This window comes from Lynx rufus, unplaced genomic scaffold (genome assembly GCF_022079265.1).
Source record: "Lynx rufus isolate CCGP_SWC_20201006 ecotype Redwood Valley unplaced genomic scaffold, mLynRuf1.p SCAF_5, whole genome shotgun sequence".
Lineage (NCBI taxonomy): Eukaryota > Metazoa > Chordata > Mammalia > Carnivora > Felidae > Lynx > Lynx rufus.
In genome coordinates, this window is record NW_025814867.1 from 53,727,953 (window position 1) to 53,745,258 (window position 17,306).

A 17,306-nucleotide genomic window follows, 5' to 3' on the forward strand; every position below is an offset into this window, starting at 1 on the left:
TCTGCATAAATAAGTCAGTTACCATGAATTAAGAGCAACCTTCTTCTGACGCACACCAGGGGCCCAGTGACAATTGTAAAGCAGCCGAGGAAAACCATGTGTCACTTCATTTCCCAATTATTTGTTGCCAATGTATGGATGTAGGAGTGATTGATTGCTTTTTCAAATAGAGGATTATTTTGAAAAAGAGTTTCACTGCTACCAAGAGCTTGAAAACCTCTGTTTGAAGTGTTTGGACGCACTGTGCTTTGAACAAGTTAACCCAAGGACAGATGCTCAGAGAGCAATTCTCAGGCAGAATTTTTTATGGTTGTTTCGTTTTTAAAGGTTCTCACATTGTCATCATCTCCGTGTACTTCCCCCTCATAGGATTTACATTCGCCAAGAGGTTACTGAGGCATGTGTTGTCATTTTCAGTTGTAGCCGTGTTAAAAGATAGAGCTATCGACCTCCATTTTCCAGTCTTGGGAGGAAGCCAATCTCTTCAGGAAAGAACCTTGCCCACAGCTTCAGGCCTGGCAGCCTTCAAGAGGCCAGATTTTTCTAAATGGTCTCTGAGAGGAAGCTTTGAAATTTTGTTAACTTGAAAGCACAAGTTTAGGTCAAAGGGTCCATTTTGCTTAAAAGCTCCTAAATATTTTCTTCTCTTTCCCTGCAGTTGGTTTTTGGAATTAGTGTGGATATAAAAACAATGACATGCTTTTATCCCTTTCTTCCCATTGCTTAAATTCCCTACGACCTCAGATATAGATCACGCCCTCACATTCTTAGCTACTATGGGAATGAAGGCTTGAAAGAAAGAAAGGAAAATGGCATGTGAATGACTCTCATCTCTTTCCTCCCTCGGGTACATAAAGAGACTCTTCTTCAAACACACACCTGGTCTTGAGGAAGCACAATAGAAATCTTTAATGTTCCCTCGTTTTCCTTAGGATAATTCCAGACCCCTTTGCATGGCATTCAAGACCTCACTGTGATCTGAACCCCTGGCAGAAACACTCCTCCCCCTAAATGCTACACTCATGCCCCCATATTGCCATTAGTACTCGTGCTTTGCTGCGGTACCTCAGCCCAGAATGTCTCCCACCCACATACCACCTGTTTCTACCTACTGCAGGTTGATGCAACTTTCAAGGCTTACATGCCACCTCCTTTGGGAAGCTTCGCCCTCTCTTCCCCCACTGACAATGTCTCCTTCTCAGGGCACTTTGTTTTTTCTTCTAACAGAACCAACCCATTTACAGCTAGTGATATACAAGTCTGTCTCCCCCATTAGGCAACAGGCTTTTTGAAAACAAGGACCTTATTTCATTTTTAAATTTGTTTTAAGTTTATTTATTTATTTTTGAGGGAGGCAGAGAGAGTATAAGCAGGGAAGGGGCAGAGAGAGAGGGAGAATCTCAAACTGTCAGCACAGAGCCCAGCATGGGACTTGAACTTGTGAACCGTGAGATCATGACCTGAGCCAAAATCAAGAGTCGGCCGCTTAACCAACTGAGCCACCCAGGTGCCCCAGGACCTTGTTTTAATTCCCTACTGTACACGTGGCATACGTGTTCAATAAATGTCTGTTGGATTGAATTACATTTTCCACATTTGGTGCTGTACTTAGTCCCCAGGACGAGAACTACCCATGCTAATACCAGAGAGAAGCTCAGATCTGTGCATTGCAACAGGGAGTTGGCGAAGCTGACCGCAGCACCCCTAGTCTCTGGCTTGTGAACCTCTTGAACAGTTGCCAGCGTGTCAAACATCCCATGTGCCAAAAAAGGGGGAGGTAGTGCAAAGAATAAAATAAATGAGACAGACATCCCAGCCTCCCCAGAGATGATGCATTAAGAAGATACCTATCTACCTATTTCTCTTTCACCCCCAAAATCTTCCCAAGGTGAACTTCATGGTCTATCCCCAAGCACTTTTTCAAAATAACGTGTGGTCAGTTGAGGCAAGTACTTATCCCCCAAGCCCCCTTTCTTAATATATCAAATTTTGCAGTGAATCTTTTTACCGTATAGAGGAGTAGTTTTACTGCCTCCTGAAACACGAAATTTTTCTTGGACAAAACATTTCAGTCCAATTGAAGTGTCATACCCAGCACATAAGATAAAAGATGCCCTGTATTGATTCCAAATGATAAAATTAGGGAGTATATCAATTTAAGTAGTACATCAAGATATTTTTTAAATTCTTGCTGGAGAAAGTAGTAAACATGCCAAGATTCTAGTGGGTTATTTAATAGTTAACAAAGGAAAGGAAATATATTCTATCCCTGTTGACATCAGGCCAAGTGAGGGCTCATTTCCCAATCCCTTCTTCCTGTGAATGAGAAAACAAGATATCAAATTTGAGTTCATTTAAGATTCCACCCAGTTTAAGCCTGGTTTCATCCACAGCCAGGAAGAAAAATATATTGACCTAATGGAAAGGGGAATTTCAAAGCATTTTAGTGCATTATTTAATACAGGCTTTTAAAAATAAGTGCAATGAAACAATTTTTAAGTTTATAGCTTTTTTTTTAATTAGAAAAAGATTTTCCCATAGTTAATAGCGTTGAAGAATACTTCATCTGCATTATTTTGCCTGGTTGATGTATAGTTGTGTTTTTCTGAGGATGGGGTCACATATATATCCCCTTAATTTAATTAAGAAAATAATTCTGGATATAAATTTATCTGTACTTGTTTTTAGCCAAGATATCTGAAAATCTAATTTATATGTTTTACCACAAAAGGAGCACAGTGATAAGTGCCCGAATGGAAGAAAAAAAAAAAGAAGTCATTTCAACAGAGTTTCATTATGGGCCTGATCTGAAATAGAAATTTAGTACAATACATCATTCCTATTTAAAGTAGCACTTGGGGCTTCAAATACCATGATTCAGACACCAAGTAATTTTAAGAAATAAATATGCAACACATTTCAAGATGGACATCTAGTATTTTCTCTTGGAAAAGGGATGCAATGAAGGATGGGAAGGAAATGGGACCATCTCTATGGTAAATATCAGTGCATGGATGATTTTTGGAGAGTAGAGACCTTACATTCTCTCACACACACAAATACACATAATCTTGGGTGACTAATCACAATTTCACATGCAGAATTTCAACATTAATAGAGCCATATCCTATTATTTAGTTATATCCTCCATCCCAAGGGAAAATTTGAAATCCTGATATACTTACTATTCCCCGTGCAGTATATAGAAGCATCAGAAACTATCAAACTTCCTAAAATAGTAAGTACTTTGACACAACTACTTGAATTCAGAGGGAAACATCAGAGTGGCCTATGACAGTTAACCTAAGAGAGAGTCATTAATGGGGTAAAAATGCTAAGAACACGGAGAAAAGAGGGCATTGTCCTGGTCCTCCTTGGAAACGTGCAGTGACCATCAAAGTGAGTGCAGTTGAGTTTCTTGTGTTCAGGTTTTCAGTTGAGCAGGGAGATTTATGTCTGTGGCCCTCAGTCTTTCAGATATGGGTAAGCCTGACACTCTGCCAACACATTCACCTCCTCCACCCCACTCCCAATGCTGTCATTTTAATTTTTTTAACCCGCACTAAAAAGTCCATTTAAAAACTGCCTGCATATTTTTATAGCTTATCTAGCTATCAGAATACCTTAATGGAAAGCAAAGCAAATTTAGATGAACTTTGCACAGAAGAAAAAAATAGTTAATTTGCAAAGAGATGATAAATTAGGCATCAGTTTGTATAGCACATGGAGTTTGGATTTTAAGGTGGAAGAGAATGCAGTGGGATGCTGAAGGGTTAATCAGGATGAACTAGAGTTTCCATCTATGAATAGGAAAATCTTTTGACAGCACGTGAGTGATTTCCCAGTAATGTGGTCAGTGTTTTCAGAATCGATCATTTCCACCACTGGCCGATAATGATCATTTAGAAGCATCAGCTCACGTGACCAGTTCAGATGTGGCTTGACAGGAAACTTCAAGTTCTAGTCCTTGAATTTCAGGGCATTGGGTGAGAAGAGACCCTTTCAAGCTCAGGGATTATAAGTAGCTGTGTGTACACTTTTTAAAGGAAAATATTAGTAGCATCTGGGCCTATGTTATGTCAGCACAGTTCATTTTAGAGAGGTCAGCATTAGAGGAAAGAACCAGAGGAAATTATCTGTAGGAAGGATGCTGGGGGCTATTATCCCTTTGTTTGCATAGCTACTATAGAACCACCAAACATTATACTCAGCTCAAATCTTCCAAGGTGGTCTTTTGTTTTGATTTTTCCTTTCCTCTACTCATTTGGACCTCTTGGAAGTAAAATTAATTACAGTTTGATCCCAAGCATCTAAAGTCAGGGTCTTGCCACCATGTCTGGCAATATGGTCTGAAATAGATAATAGCTTATAAAGAATTGTTTTCAAGGTCTGAAGCTGGGCTTCTGAAATTGAAGGTGCATTCAAAATTCCTAGACTCTTAAAAATTAAATTTCTGATTTCAGTAAGTCTGGGGTGGGATCTGAGAGCTTGCATTTCCAGTCAGCTCCCAGGTGATGCAAATGCTGTTGTCAGAAGGACACACGTTGAGTAGCAAAACTCTCAAAAACACCAAAGATCAGACCCCATGGTAGGAAAATACCTTATATTCAAGATGACCCAAGCCGTTCAGATAGTGGTGGTACAGCTTCTTCTGGAAAGGGTCTAAGTTGTGAACCTATGTGCTGAGCACTCCTTGAGGAGGGGGTGCAAAGTAAATTCACAAGTGGGGCCCGCCAAGCTCTTGCATCCATGTTTCAGGGGAGATGTTCTATCACTTTTCTCTATGTAGTGCTTATTAGAGAACTACTTATGACAAGAAGAGGTATAGGGGTTAGGGAAAGGGAGTGGTCTTTCATACTTGTTACTGTTGTTTGGCTGGGAAATTTCCATCTTGGATTTTGAGGTGGCCTTCTCCAAAAGATGGTACAGTAACAGTATGTATGTATACATGTATATGTATCTATGTGGTCAGTATATTAGTGTATATATATTAATTTGAATATAGATAGTTAATGGTGAGAGTTTAGTCATTTTAACTAAATGTATAAACCCACTGGTTAAAATTAAAATAAAAAGATATTAGTAATTAGGCTTATAGTTTTATGTATTTTGCTCAGTCTTGTAAATTTTAATGTTTTCAATGTTGATTTATTTTTGAGAGAGAGAGCGCAGGGGTTGGGCAGAGAGAGAAGAGGACAGAGCATCTAAAGCAGGCTCTGCACTGACAAGCATTGAGCACGATGCGGGGCTTGAACTCACAAATCATGAGGTCATGACCTGAGCTGAAGTCATATGCTAAACCAGCTGAGCTACCCAGGTGCCCTCTAGGTTTTTATAATTTCATTCATGTTAACTTTTTTTTTTTTTTTTTTTGATGGGGGTGGCGTGTGCATGGGAGGGGCGAAGGGAGATGGAGAGAGACAATCTTTAGCAGGCTCCACACCCAGGGCAGAGCCAGATGCGGGGCTCAGTCTCAAAACCATGAGATCATGACCTGAGCCAGAATCAAGAGTCAGATGCTTAACCAACTGAGCCACCCAGGCAGGCTCCCCCTGTTAAGTCAGCTAAGTGGACTGGGATGCTAACTAACCTAGGCAAGAGATTGAAATTCCTGAAATTTGTGGTAGTCCCTGTCTTTCAATCCAACGAGACCTACTTTTATCTTTTGAACATGTGTGATTTCCACAGAAGATTTCAGTTGAAAAGCACTAATAGGAACTGTTAATGTTTCCTACTGTGGGGCATTTAGAGGAAACATTTAAAAAAAATTTTTTTTTAATGTTTATTCTTGAGAGAGAGAGAAACAGAGTGTGAGCAGGAGAGGGGCTGAGAGAAAGAAGGAGGCACAGAATCTGAAGCAGGCTCCAGATTGCTGTCCAGCTGTCAGCACAGAGCCCAACACGGGGCTCCAACTCATGAACGCTTAACCGACTGAGCCACCCAGGTGCCCCTAGAGGAAACATTTTAAGTAATACGTACATTTCTCCTCTCTTCATGTATTTATTCAACAGTCTTTCACTGTCCACTTAACATATGTAAGGAGTTGTCTAGATGCTGTGGGGAAAACAAGATGAATAAACAGAAATCCCCGCCCCCTTAGAAAAAGGCTTGAAACCGTAACAGCTGTTGGAAAGAAGTCACAGTAGCGCTAAAAACACCATGGTAAACTAGAAAGGAAAAGTCGCCATACAGCACATTAGGGCATGACCATCAGTGAGGGAGCTTTTATTTCATTTCTTGAAAGTCTCATTATCAGGGGATAGCAGTGACCCATGTGGGGGTGTTCAGATATGCGATTTAGAAAACGTTTCAGTACGTGATATTATGAGTGCAACCAGAATCCTCTGTATTAAACCCTAATTTTTAAAAGCTGTGCCTGACTATTTTATTGTGTGCAGTTGTTTCTTACTGAGGCAGCCAGTAGAAGGTGGTATAGCACACCCATTTAGAAGCGGAGGGCCCAGGTTTCAATTGTGGCCTGGGCCATTGGCAAGCCGTCACGCCTCGGACAAGATACCTGACCTCACTCAGGTATGAAACGCAGTTGATAATAATATCTACTCCAGAGGTTTACTGTGAGGATTAAAGACATATGTAAGAGACACATGTAAAGTGCCTAGCACATAGCAACCCCTCCACAAAGGACAGCTATTGTTACTGTGTTAATATCTGTCATATAATAAGATGCATGCATGCTTCCTTCACTTTAACTAATCTCCTTTGGCAGGATTTAATCTACCCAGGGTCTTTGAAAGTAGAGCATTTTTACCCAGAGCCATAGGTTTGGAGAAATCTGCAATGTTGGGAACACCCACAGTGGGGCTGCACTTGGTGGCCAGCATTGCCTCCCAGGCCTGGAAGGTGTTCTGAGTTTCTTGTATGCACATAGTAGGACCCTTGTCCAGAGTGAGGGTCCTGGGGTCTGGAGGAGAGTAAGACAGGGTAGATCTCGACTGGGGAGAAGCTCTGCCCAAATGCAGGTGTGGCTCATGAGATACAACTTGTCATCGTACTGTCCGGCAAATGTGCAAGTTGTGCTCTCGGGAACTGGGTCAGGGAGATGAGGGGGAAATAAAGGCAGGATTTGGATTTGAATCAGGGACTGCACAGGAAGGTGTTTGCCTTAGGCATAGGGCTCCAGTAAATTACATTAAGACAGGTTTATGCCACAAGTCTTCCACAAATTGATTTTTTTTTTAACTCGTGGAGAGAAATAGACAACTCAGAGTGAGCATGTGAAGGCTTATGTTGCATGGCATTTTTGCTTTAGAACTTTGTTGTTAACAGCACTGGGGTTGGTCAGGAATTCATATTGGAAAATGTATTGAGTAGGACAGTTGCTGCTTTCTGTCCAAGCATGTCAGAGTGTGAGATCATTTGTTAAAAGGAGGCTTGGCCTTTGCATTCTTCTTTGGCCCCTTTCTCCTGCAAACAGTAACCTTTTTTTTTTTTTAATAGTGGGTATATTTTTAGTTTATGGTAGTAGTAATTGGATAATGATGAGTATGTGCTTGTGTGTGCACTTCCGTTTGTCCTCTTCTTGCAGCAAAACATCCTCCAGCTGTGGGCCTTTTCCATCTCTGTGCGTAAAGCCAGTTAAAAACCAAAAGCCATGGGAGAAGGGTAAAGAGAGCAGCAGAAAGGAACGTTCTCTTTTGTGAAAAAAGCCCGCCCCTGGCTGGATTTTAAAGAAAAGTTGATGGATCTTTTTCTCTTGCCTATATTGATAGAACAAAGCGCTGATTCTGAGGCAGAGGGGTCCTTCTCTGAGTTGGAAATAAATTTTATCCTTGTGCTGGGGCTACTACCAGAAGATGAGATTTTTATATCTGATTTTAAGAAATGATTGGCTATAGGAAAAAGGGGGGTGGTGGGGGTGGGAAGCAAACATCTGTCCTACAGGTTAGCCTTTAAATTATACTGTTTTCATTTTGTCACAGGATACCCGGCTTTTAACTCACTACTGAAGTCTGGGAGTCTGGGGTTTTTGCATCTATTTTTATCCCACACACTACCCTGGTTCAGAATAAGGTTGCTGGTTTCCTCTCAGGGCTGCCGTCCACACTCAGCCCTGAACCGGGGAGCTGGGGAGTTGAAGCAGCTTTTCCTTGATTGGGAGTAAGCATCGTGCTGTGGAGAGGAATCCGGGCGGGATCATTCAGGGGAAGGTGACAGTGAACGGTGGGGAAGGCTGGGCACTCCACAAGCTGAGTGTCAAGGCAGAGTGAGCCTCAGAAATAGCAGCTGCCCCTGTGCCAGAGCTCAGGACAGACCAGGGAGGCCGGCAGGGCGGTGTCTCTGGGACAGAGCAGGGGCAAGGACACGCACAGCCAAGCGCAGACTCTTAGCTGGCCCTCCATGTCAGCATGAGCAGTAACCAGGGTACTGGGCAATTGGCACATCAGCCTATCAGAATTCATGGGAGGTTATTTCTTAAGTGAAATTCTAAAGAGTTAAAGGATGAATTTGGACAGTGATGGAGTGGATGACATCATCAGTCAAGAATCCCCATTGGATATGGAGGGGAATTATAAAAAGGTAAGGGGGGGAGAGCTCTTTTGTTTGTAAACAATCAGACCATTTTTCTAACTGGGAGAAAGATCACCCTTGAGGAGTGGCCAAATTCCACACTCAGTGGCCATTGCTGTAATATATTCAAGAAAGCTAAATGCACAGAAGTGGATGCATTACATTGGGAGGGTGCTTCTTTCTGCCTTTCCCAGCTTGTGTTCATTAATATTCATTAATTCATAAACAGTAACTGGAATGCACATGTTACTCTGAAGTTGAAAAAATTCTATCATGCATTTAGTTGCTAGGTCGTCTTATTTATGTAAAAGAATCACTTTTAAAATTTTTGATGTATGTTGATAGTTTACTTGCAGTAAATAATTACTAGAATGTTTAACCTATCTTTCTAAGTTTGACTTTTTTAACAATGAAAAATATAGTTTTACTAAGAGAAGCGTGGGGTTTTGAAAAATTCATATAGTATCTGCTAATACTTTGCTAGCCTTTTGTTTTGAAAGGCAGTAAATATATTTTTGGAATGTTTTATCTGGCAATTGTAATAACAGGCCCTAGTAAAAATAGCTTTAGTTACATGGGTGAGGTCATGAAATTAAACTACAAGTATATGCTTGTCTGTCCACAGAAGGCTGAACACATAGTATGTCCTTCCCCCTCATTATTGTCCACAAGTCAAGTGTAGGGTCACGACTTGAAGAATGAAGCACAGTATGAAGAATTAGGGTCCTTCCATTGTGGATGTGGAAAGTAAGACCTCTTTTCCTTCAGAAGTAAATATTAGTATAGCCTCCTAGAACAGCAAAACTTGCTGCTCAATCTTTAATTTGATCAAATGTGCCATTAACTTTTCTTCCCCCAGAGATATAGATACAGATATAACTTTCTAAGTTATATAGATATATATAGTTATATAGATATAACTTTCTAAGATACAGAAAGTTCTCTCATGATACTTCCTTAAGTGTAATAATGTACAATATGGCATTTTATATCTGATACACAAAATTGTGGTATGCGTGTGGGGGGGTGTTTTAAGTATGTACTTTACTTCTTAGAGCAGGTCACAATAGTTGATGCTCCATTCTCTGGAACCTAAAACTTAAATATGTAAAAGAGGTTTCAATGACCTGCCATGTTGCCCCCAGCGTTTTTCTCCCTTCGCCTTCCCCAAGAAGGGAGTGAGTGCCCAAGGTGGTAAGTGTTCAGAAAACTGAAACTCAAACATCTCTCCACTATCCCTTCCTGCCAGACATGGGTGTGCAAAAGAGATGTAGGATACTCAGCAATCAGAGTTGGTCACTTACCCAGCCCCGAAGATAAGTGCACATTTCTCGTATCTCCTCTGTTTTCAGTGTCAGAGGACTGGTCACAGTCAAACCATTTCTCAGGTAGAAAAGTCTAGGTCAGTTTGCACTTAGGAAAAATGAAAGACATACCGTGACTATTGTAGTAACAACAGAGTGATGACCACTGTAGTTTTTTCCTCCTTAGAAACAACTGAGAGAGCCCGCATGCCTGGAATGAGCAAGCGATGATATGCCTGCAACCTGATACAGCACTGACTAAAATGACAAACATGTGAGGCTCAAGTAGCTTTAAAACATCATCAACAACAAGACAGAGTTGCATTGTGTAATTTGTTATCTAACTAAGGCAGTAGAATGCCACATGGGATTTTAAAAAAAATAGTATCTGAAAGGTTAATACAAAAGACTGCTAGATGAAACTTTTAGATGTGTAGGATACACAGAGAGCAATGTATATTTTTCTGGACCCCAAACACGAGAGTAGTTCCCTTGTGATTTCAGCTTTTTAACTACTTTTCTCAAGCAAAGGGCTTTCAAATTAATGTACATATTGGTTACTCTGAAGACTTCATTATGCTAAAAAAAAAAAACCCACTATTGATCATTTCATCAAGAGATTCTAGTGAAGCAGGGCAGCATATGCTTTCTTTAAAATATAAAGACTAGGATTGGGACGCCTGGGTAGCTTAGTCAGTTAAGTGTATCTGACTTCAGCTCAGGTCATGATCTCATAGTTTGTGAGTTCAAGCCCCTCTGTGCTCTGTGCTGACAGCTCAGAGCCTGGAGCCTGCTTCGGATTCTGTGTCTCCCTCTCTCTCTGCCCCTCCCCCACTTGTGTGCGTGCTCTCTCGCTCTCTCAAAGATAAATAAACATTACTTTTTTTAAAATATATATATAAAGAATAGGATTGGGCGCCTGGGTGGCTCAGTTGATTAAGCATCTAACTCCTGGTTTTGGCTCAGGTCATGATCTCACAGTTCGTGAGTTTGAGCCCCACATCAGGCTCAGTGCTGACAGCAAGGAGCCTCTTTAGAATTCTCTCTCTCTCCCTCTCTCTGCCCCTCCCTCACTCATGATTGCTTGCTCTTGCTGTCTCTCAAAATAAACAAATACGGGATAGGACAACAGTTACCTCATATAAAAATCACTTTTCCTAATTCAAATCTTCCTTGTCTACATTTTTTCTATTATTTTTGCTATTTGGTTGACTAAATAGAAGATTAAATTAGATGCCATAAAGCAGCGGTCTGCAGGCTTTTTAGACCTTGGATCCATCAGTAAAATGACTGAGTCCATACCTCTCCTATGTATCTACTTTATTCATAAGTTATACATATATACTACTATAAATACATATTTTGTATGTATAAGACCTATACACAAATACATATTTTTTTAAATAGAATGTTTATAAGTATAAAAGTTTTAAAAATTTCTTATTTCACTGCCTGTCACTTTGAGGTCAGTTGTCAAAAACAATTGGAAAATTGGTATACCCCTGCCTAGGTCCAATAGAATTTCCTATACCAGTCACACTAATAAATGCCACATGTGTATAAGGATTATTTTACAAGGGTGTTTTAAAGTCAGGCAAACAGCCTTCAGGGGGAAAGGTCACTTTCCGATACTAAAATTAGATTCCACCTTGGCAAAGGAAGGAAGAGAGCACACATCTGTTCCTATTCCTTGGGGAAGGTCCTGATTGTAAGAAAGGTGTTTCATTAAGGACCTCTGGCTTATTCAGTATAGTAGTGAAACTGTCCTCGACAGAAAACACATCTTAGTATATTGGAACGAAAGCCTGCACGGTGGTAGAATCTCAGGTGTGTATGCTCAGTCCATTGTTGCCCTGCCATGCTCTGAGCAACCTCTGACCTCCTGGCAAAGACCCACAGCTGATTTTCCTCAGGACCACAGTGGCGCACAGCATGGGATCTACATCCTGGTCCCTCCACCGTCACTCAGAAGAGTCCCCGTCTGTTCCTGGCATTGCATGGGGAGCCAGGATCACAGAAGGATGCTGGGCTTTGCCTCCAGGAGCTTACAATCCACGTGGGGAGGTACACGAACAAATAAGCTCACACGGGACTGATGCTGCCTGGAAGAATGTTCAGATCCAGTGTGGACCTGGGAAGCGTGCAGCCCGTGCCGTCTCAGACCCCGGGAAAGATCCAGCTCACACTGATGGAGACAGAGAAAGGAAATAGAGAAGATTTAACCTAGAAGACTGGCTGCCACTCTGTCCCAGAGCAGAGCAAACACGCTGGTCTGTTCCCAGGCTACTCCTTGTAGAAGGAGCTGCCGACAGGGCCGTGTGTGGTCAGAGGCTGGGGAAGCCAGCTTGCTTGCTTTATTTTTCCGAGGTGCTGTCTCTGGTGTTGTGCATCCAATTATGGTGAAAGATTAGGGAGGAGCCCGTGAAAAAATTAAAAGGCTGGAAGGAACAATATTTAAAGTGAAGCCACAGCTGCGCCTCATGTTTTTTTTAAAAGGTGAATGGAAATGACTGCTTGAGATAAACTGCAATAAACAGGAACACAGAATGCCAGCTGCCATTCCAGACAAGAGCTCTGCCCTCCCCACACAATTACTGAGGAAAAGCAGCCGTCGACCTCCATTAACCCTCACGTCTTCCTGCCTGTAAGGGCTGAATGCGCTTGAAGAACTCTGTTGAGTTACTGAACCCTGGAGCCTAGCCCCACCTCGGCCACCTGGGGACAATCTTTTCAGCTTTCTGGGCCAGAGTCTCCTTTTCTTTCATGGGAGGAATTGGCCTGGTTGGTCTTAGATGCTATAAATACGAAGCCTCTTGGCTTCTGGTTCAGGGTTCTTTCCACCCTATCGCCCTGTTGGCACACCTCGGCTAGCCAGCCCGGTCGGGGAGTGGGTTGTTTCAGGTAACTAGATTTTCCAGATTTATCGTATGTGAGTTACCTTTGTGGGTGTAGTTTATTTTTTTGAGATATGATTCTTTAATATGGATGAGATATAATTCATATACCACAAAATTCGCCATGTCCTAGGGTACATTTTGATGGTTTCTAGTATATGTATAAGGTTATGCAGACCACTGCTAATTCCAGAACATTTTCATCACCCCCCCAAAGAAGCCCTATACTCATTAGCAGTTACTCCCAGTCCTCCACTCCCCCCACAACCATTAAGCTACTTTCTGTCTTTATAGATTTGCCTGTTCTGGACATTGCTGGCTTTTATCCCTTTCTACATTCTTCTCATCAGCTTGCCCAACCCCTCCCTTTAGTGTTCACAACAGCTACTGTTTAATAAGTTCTTCTCTGGGCTAGGCTCTGTGCCGGATCCTTTCTGTACAGTACTTCATTTAATCCTTAAAACAACCTATAAGATAGGTATTGTTATCCCTTTTCTCAGAAAAAAGAAACCTAGGCTTAAAGAATTTCTATAAGTTGCACTAGTAAATATCCGAGTCAAAATGTTACCTTGGGTCTTCTAGACCCCAAATCACCTGAACTCCCTGCCTCCTTTCTTCTCATTCCTGTGTTCAGGTCTCCCAGATCCTAAGTCCACCCTGACATGGGAAATTGAGGACATCAGCTTCCTGGCAGTTGATTGAGGTTGGGCTATTTCATAACCATGCAGTAGGTGTTTTGAACTGTTGTGTTCTCACTGTGATACTGAATGACAGTGGTGGTTTTACAGACTTCTAAAATGTCACCTGTTAGAAAGAGTTCCCAGACAACACTGCCCCTGTGTTAAAAAAGTAGTCTCTGTAGCCAATCCTGTGAGAACCAGAAGGAGCTCAAGATAAGATGCTCCCAGAAGTTCCTGTTTTGGATATACCGCCCATAGGGGAGGAAAACTTTCGTTTCCAACTATATCCCCACAGGGTCTAATGTTGAAACACTTCCACTGCTTTGTTATCTTTGTGGATTGCACCTGGGGCTCCTTTACCTTCTCCAGAGCTCCATTCAGCCAGTTACTGGCTACTAAACTTCAACCCACTGAATGTTAGATACCTTTGCTCCCTGGTCCTTAACAATTAAGAGTATTCAAGTGTTAGGGACTCTGCACAACAGCACTTGTGTCCGCCTTCTTCTGCTTATATTGTCTCCCTGTAGCATGAGAAACAAGGCAGTCACTAGGCAAAACCATCCTCGCGGTTGGCTAATTGTAAACAAACATCTCTCTCCTCTGGACTGGCATCCCAACACTTTCATGTCAGGCAGTTCTCAAGTAAAATAGGTGTCCTTCTCCTTGGGTTCCTGTCCTGGACATTAGGTATCCAAGGACAACTTTCTCATGAGTATTGATGCTATGCAAGCTGAACCCAGGCAACAGCTGAACCCAGCAAGCTGAACACCAACAGCCCGGCCTGACATCTAGTCCAGAGGACTTGTTTAGGCAGCCCAGTGCAAGGATGCAAAGATGAGATTTCAACAGCATTTCAGGAAATCTTTCTGGATTGATTAGGTAAGTGTCTGAAATGGAAATCGTCAGAAGTACAAACTGAAAAGAAAATGTCCAGAGAGTATCCATTCAGTGATACAATGGAAAAATACTCGGTTATTTAACTTCTGTTTCCACCAATAATTGAAAAGCTCTTCCCAGAGGATAAAATAAGATGCAAAAACTTGAAAGAAAAAAAAAAACCCTGTATATTGCAAGTACTTATGAACTTGACATTCAAAAGAGTACATTTTATTTTCTTATAGAACGATGTTTTCATATTTTGATCTTGTGGCAAACCCACGGTTGTTTCAGAAAGAAAATAATTAGTATCCACATATGTGGGTTTTCCTTTTGATTATTTTGTTTTCAAGAAAATTAATACAATTTGCCTAATGAACAAATGAGTTCTGTACTTCTGGTTCCCAGTGTTTAAAAGCGTCAGACTCCTCCGCCCTGGAATGCTGCCTGTAAATGTTAGAGTAAAGCTGCCTTCCTTGCAAGCTGAGGAGAGAAACAAGAGTGACTACTATTTTCCTATAGGAAAAGTGCTTTTCCACAGGGAGCTCCAGAATCCCAGCTGCATTCCCTGGTGAATGATGCTAATGGGGATGATGCCGACATCACTAGGCAATAGATTGCACTGAAGCAAGGGGTTCATTAATTGCTTCAAAACAGGCATCCCAGCCAGGCCTTGGCAAGGCCAGGCATCTACAGATGATGAAATCCACCTGGGTCCAGAGCCTGGACATTCCACACGGAACAGATTTGTGCTCCCGTAGAGGAGAACCGACTCTGTGTTCCGTCTTGCTACTTGGTCTGTTCAATTGCTTAAAGCCATGGTTCTCCAAGTCTCTGCACCAGCAGCATCAGCAACATCTGGGAACTCGTTAAAAAATGCATTTTCTCAGCCGCACCCCAGACTTTCTGAATGAGAAAAATAAGTCTATGTTTTTACAAGCCCTCCAGTGATTCTCATGCGTAATCAAGTTTGAGAACTACCAGTTTAAAGAAATTTGTGACAGAGAGAGGGCCACTTTGTACGTGTGCCTTCCTGTGCAATTTTCCGCTTGGCATACGGGTGGTGCAGCGACCTCCTGGCATCCTGAGTTTCTTTATGGGCCATACGGGGGACCAGGGTCGTCATTGGCTTCTGGAATAATGCAGCCCCCAGTCCTTAGGAAGTTTTTCCTCAGCGGTGATCCATATACACCCTGACATATGAAAAGCAGTAACCAGGTAGCAATTTAGCAGGACAGGAAGGAGGATGCCAGAAGTGGTATCTTCCAGGATTAGAAATGAATTGAGTACTGAGACGCTTAGCATTACTAAAACCAGTAACAAGCACATCCAATAATAAAAAGTTATTTCTGTGCCCATGGTGAACAAGCAAAAGTAAAAAACAAATGGAACTGGGCAGGAGGGGAAGATCAATCCAGGGAAAAGATGGAAGACAGGGAACTTGGGGGAAAACTCCCCATTCCTACAAGGGAATCCAGGCCTCCAAGATCACATCTGCCGTTATCCCCCCAGACTGCTGTGCCATTCGCATCAATCGGGTCCTCTGGTTTTCTAGACCAAACTTCTTTAAATCTCTTCCTCCTTTGGGGAGTTTAAGGAACTCCTTCCTTTTAATCAGACAGGCCCTTTCCGGCTACGTGGGTTTCATCATCTGTGCAGGAGTCAGAAGGAAGCAGCTGTTTGCAGTGTCCTGAGTACCAGCTGGATTTAGGTTTAAGATGTTATTTCCCAGAGTGTGTTCCTGAGAGGCCTGGTGACCCCACAGCTAACCCCACAAAAATACGGTGTGTCAAACAAATTTTAGAAATGCAGAAGATACCCCGTCTTCCATTTATAAATTCATGTGCAAGTCAGCACGTGAAAGATTAGGTGGCCCCCGCTTCAGAGACCAGAGACATCACGATGCTTCTGGGCCAGAGGGGTGAAGGCAGGGCCAGAGGAGGGGACTTGGGAATGGTATCAGCGTGTAAAGGACAGGTCCCGCCTCATCCTGAAGAAAGTATGGAAAGGACTTCGGGACATACCAGATTTGGAGATGGACAGTATCTACTCAAGCAGAACATTTTGGCTTTTATTTCTTTTACCAAACACCCGCCTTTGTTCTTGTCAAGCTTGGGGAATTGCAGCAGAACAGTGGTACAGGGGGAAAGGCTGAGCATCAGCGTGTGGGTTCTGAAAATGCCCAGTGGTCTGTATTCTGAGATCGTGGCTCACATGGTATCCTCAAAAGCCATTGTGAGTCTTATCTGCCTGGGCACAGGGGGTGGCAATAGGGAATTCAGCGACAGGCGAGGACAAAAACTAACTGCCTGTAGCTGGACAATGGTGATTTTCTAAGCACATTTTTACTCTCCTCTTGGTCTTGAATAGGCTTTCTGTCTTACAGCGATGAGCCACTATTCCTCAGTTGCCCGTTTGCTTTTTGCAAAGAGTTATCAATTTTTGATGTTTTACTTTTGTTTTAAGAGGGTATTTCCCAAAGCCATTTTAGGAGTGGACATGGCTCCACGTGCCACAAGCCCAGCCAAACAGTGTAGTTTTGAGTAAGCCTCTTCCTTTTCCTGTACACTTCCCTGTTCCTCACCCTGAGCCACATCTGGGCTTCAGGAGGTTGGAGGACATAATTGCCCTACAGGTATAATTCCTTGGAGAACAAAAGAACTTTGAAACTACACACACACACACACACACACTCACTCACTCACTCTACACCTGCAGGCAACTGAAAGGAAAATAGTTCCAATTGTTGAATTTTAAGAGAAAAACGGTTTTACTAGTCAGTTGAATCATGGTTACTTGAAATGTTAGGAATGGCATTTGTTCCAGAAGGAAGATTAAGCAGTGGTGTCAAGGAGAGTGGCTCTGATGAGAAGTATTTGTTTGTAAATATCTGCAGTTATGATTGGGCCTTGGTGTGTATGTTTTGCAGTCAAGTGTTTTCTCCTTTTCTGAGAACACATGACACCCCATCTCAGGAAAGAAGTAGATCCATAACTTGTCAGTCCTACATCATATCTCCAAAC

The 17,306-nt window shown here is 42.2% G+C and overlaps 1 protein-coding gene across 7 annotated transcripts in view; it reads left to right on the forward strand.

The window, feature by feature from the left end:
• The window catches only part of SCHIP1 (schwannomin interacting protein 1), a 121,344-nt gene that overhangs the window by 72,729 nt on the left and 31,309 nt on the right, over positions 1-17,306 (forward strand). For 3 of the 7 annotated variants that reach the window (XM_047099511.1, XM_047099515.1, XM_047099512.1), the window contains exon 1: positions 8,461-8,538. The exons of the other annotated variants lie outside the window; for them this stretch is intronic. In XM_047099511.1, the coding sequence (XP_046955467.1) occupies positions 8,461-8,538 (78 nt within the window). Of the gene's footprint in view, positions 1-8,460; positions 8,539-17,306 lie in introns of those variants that run through there. 7 annotated transcript variants of the gene reach the window in all.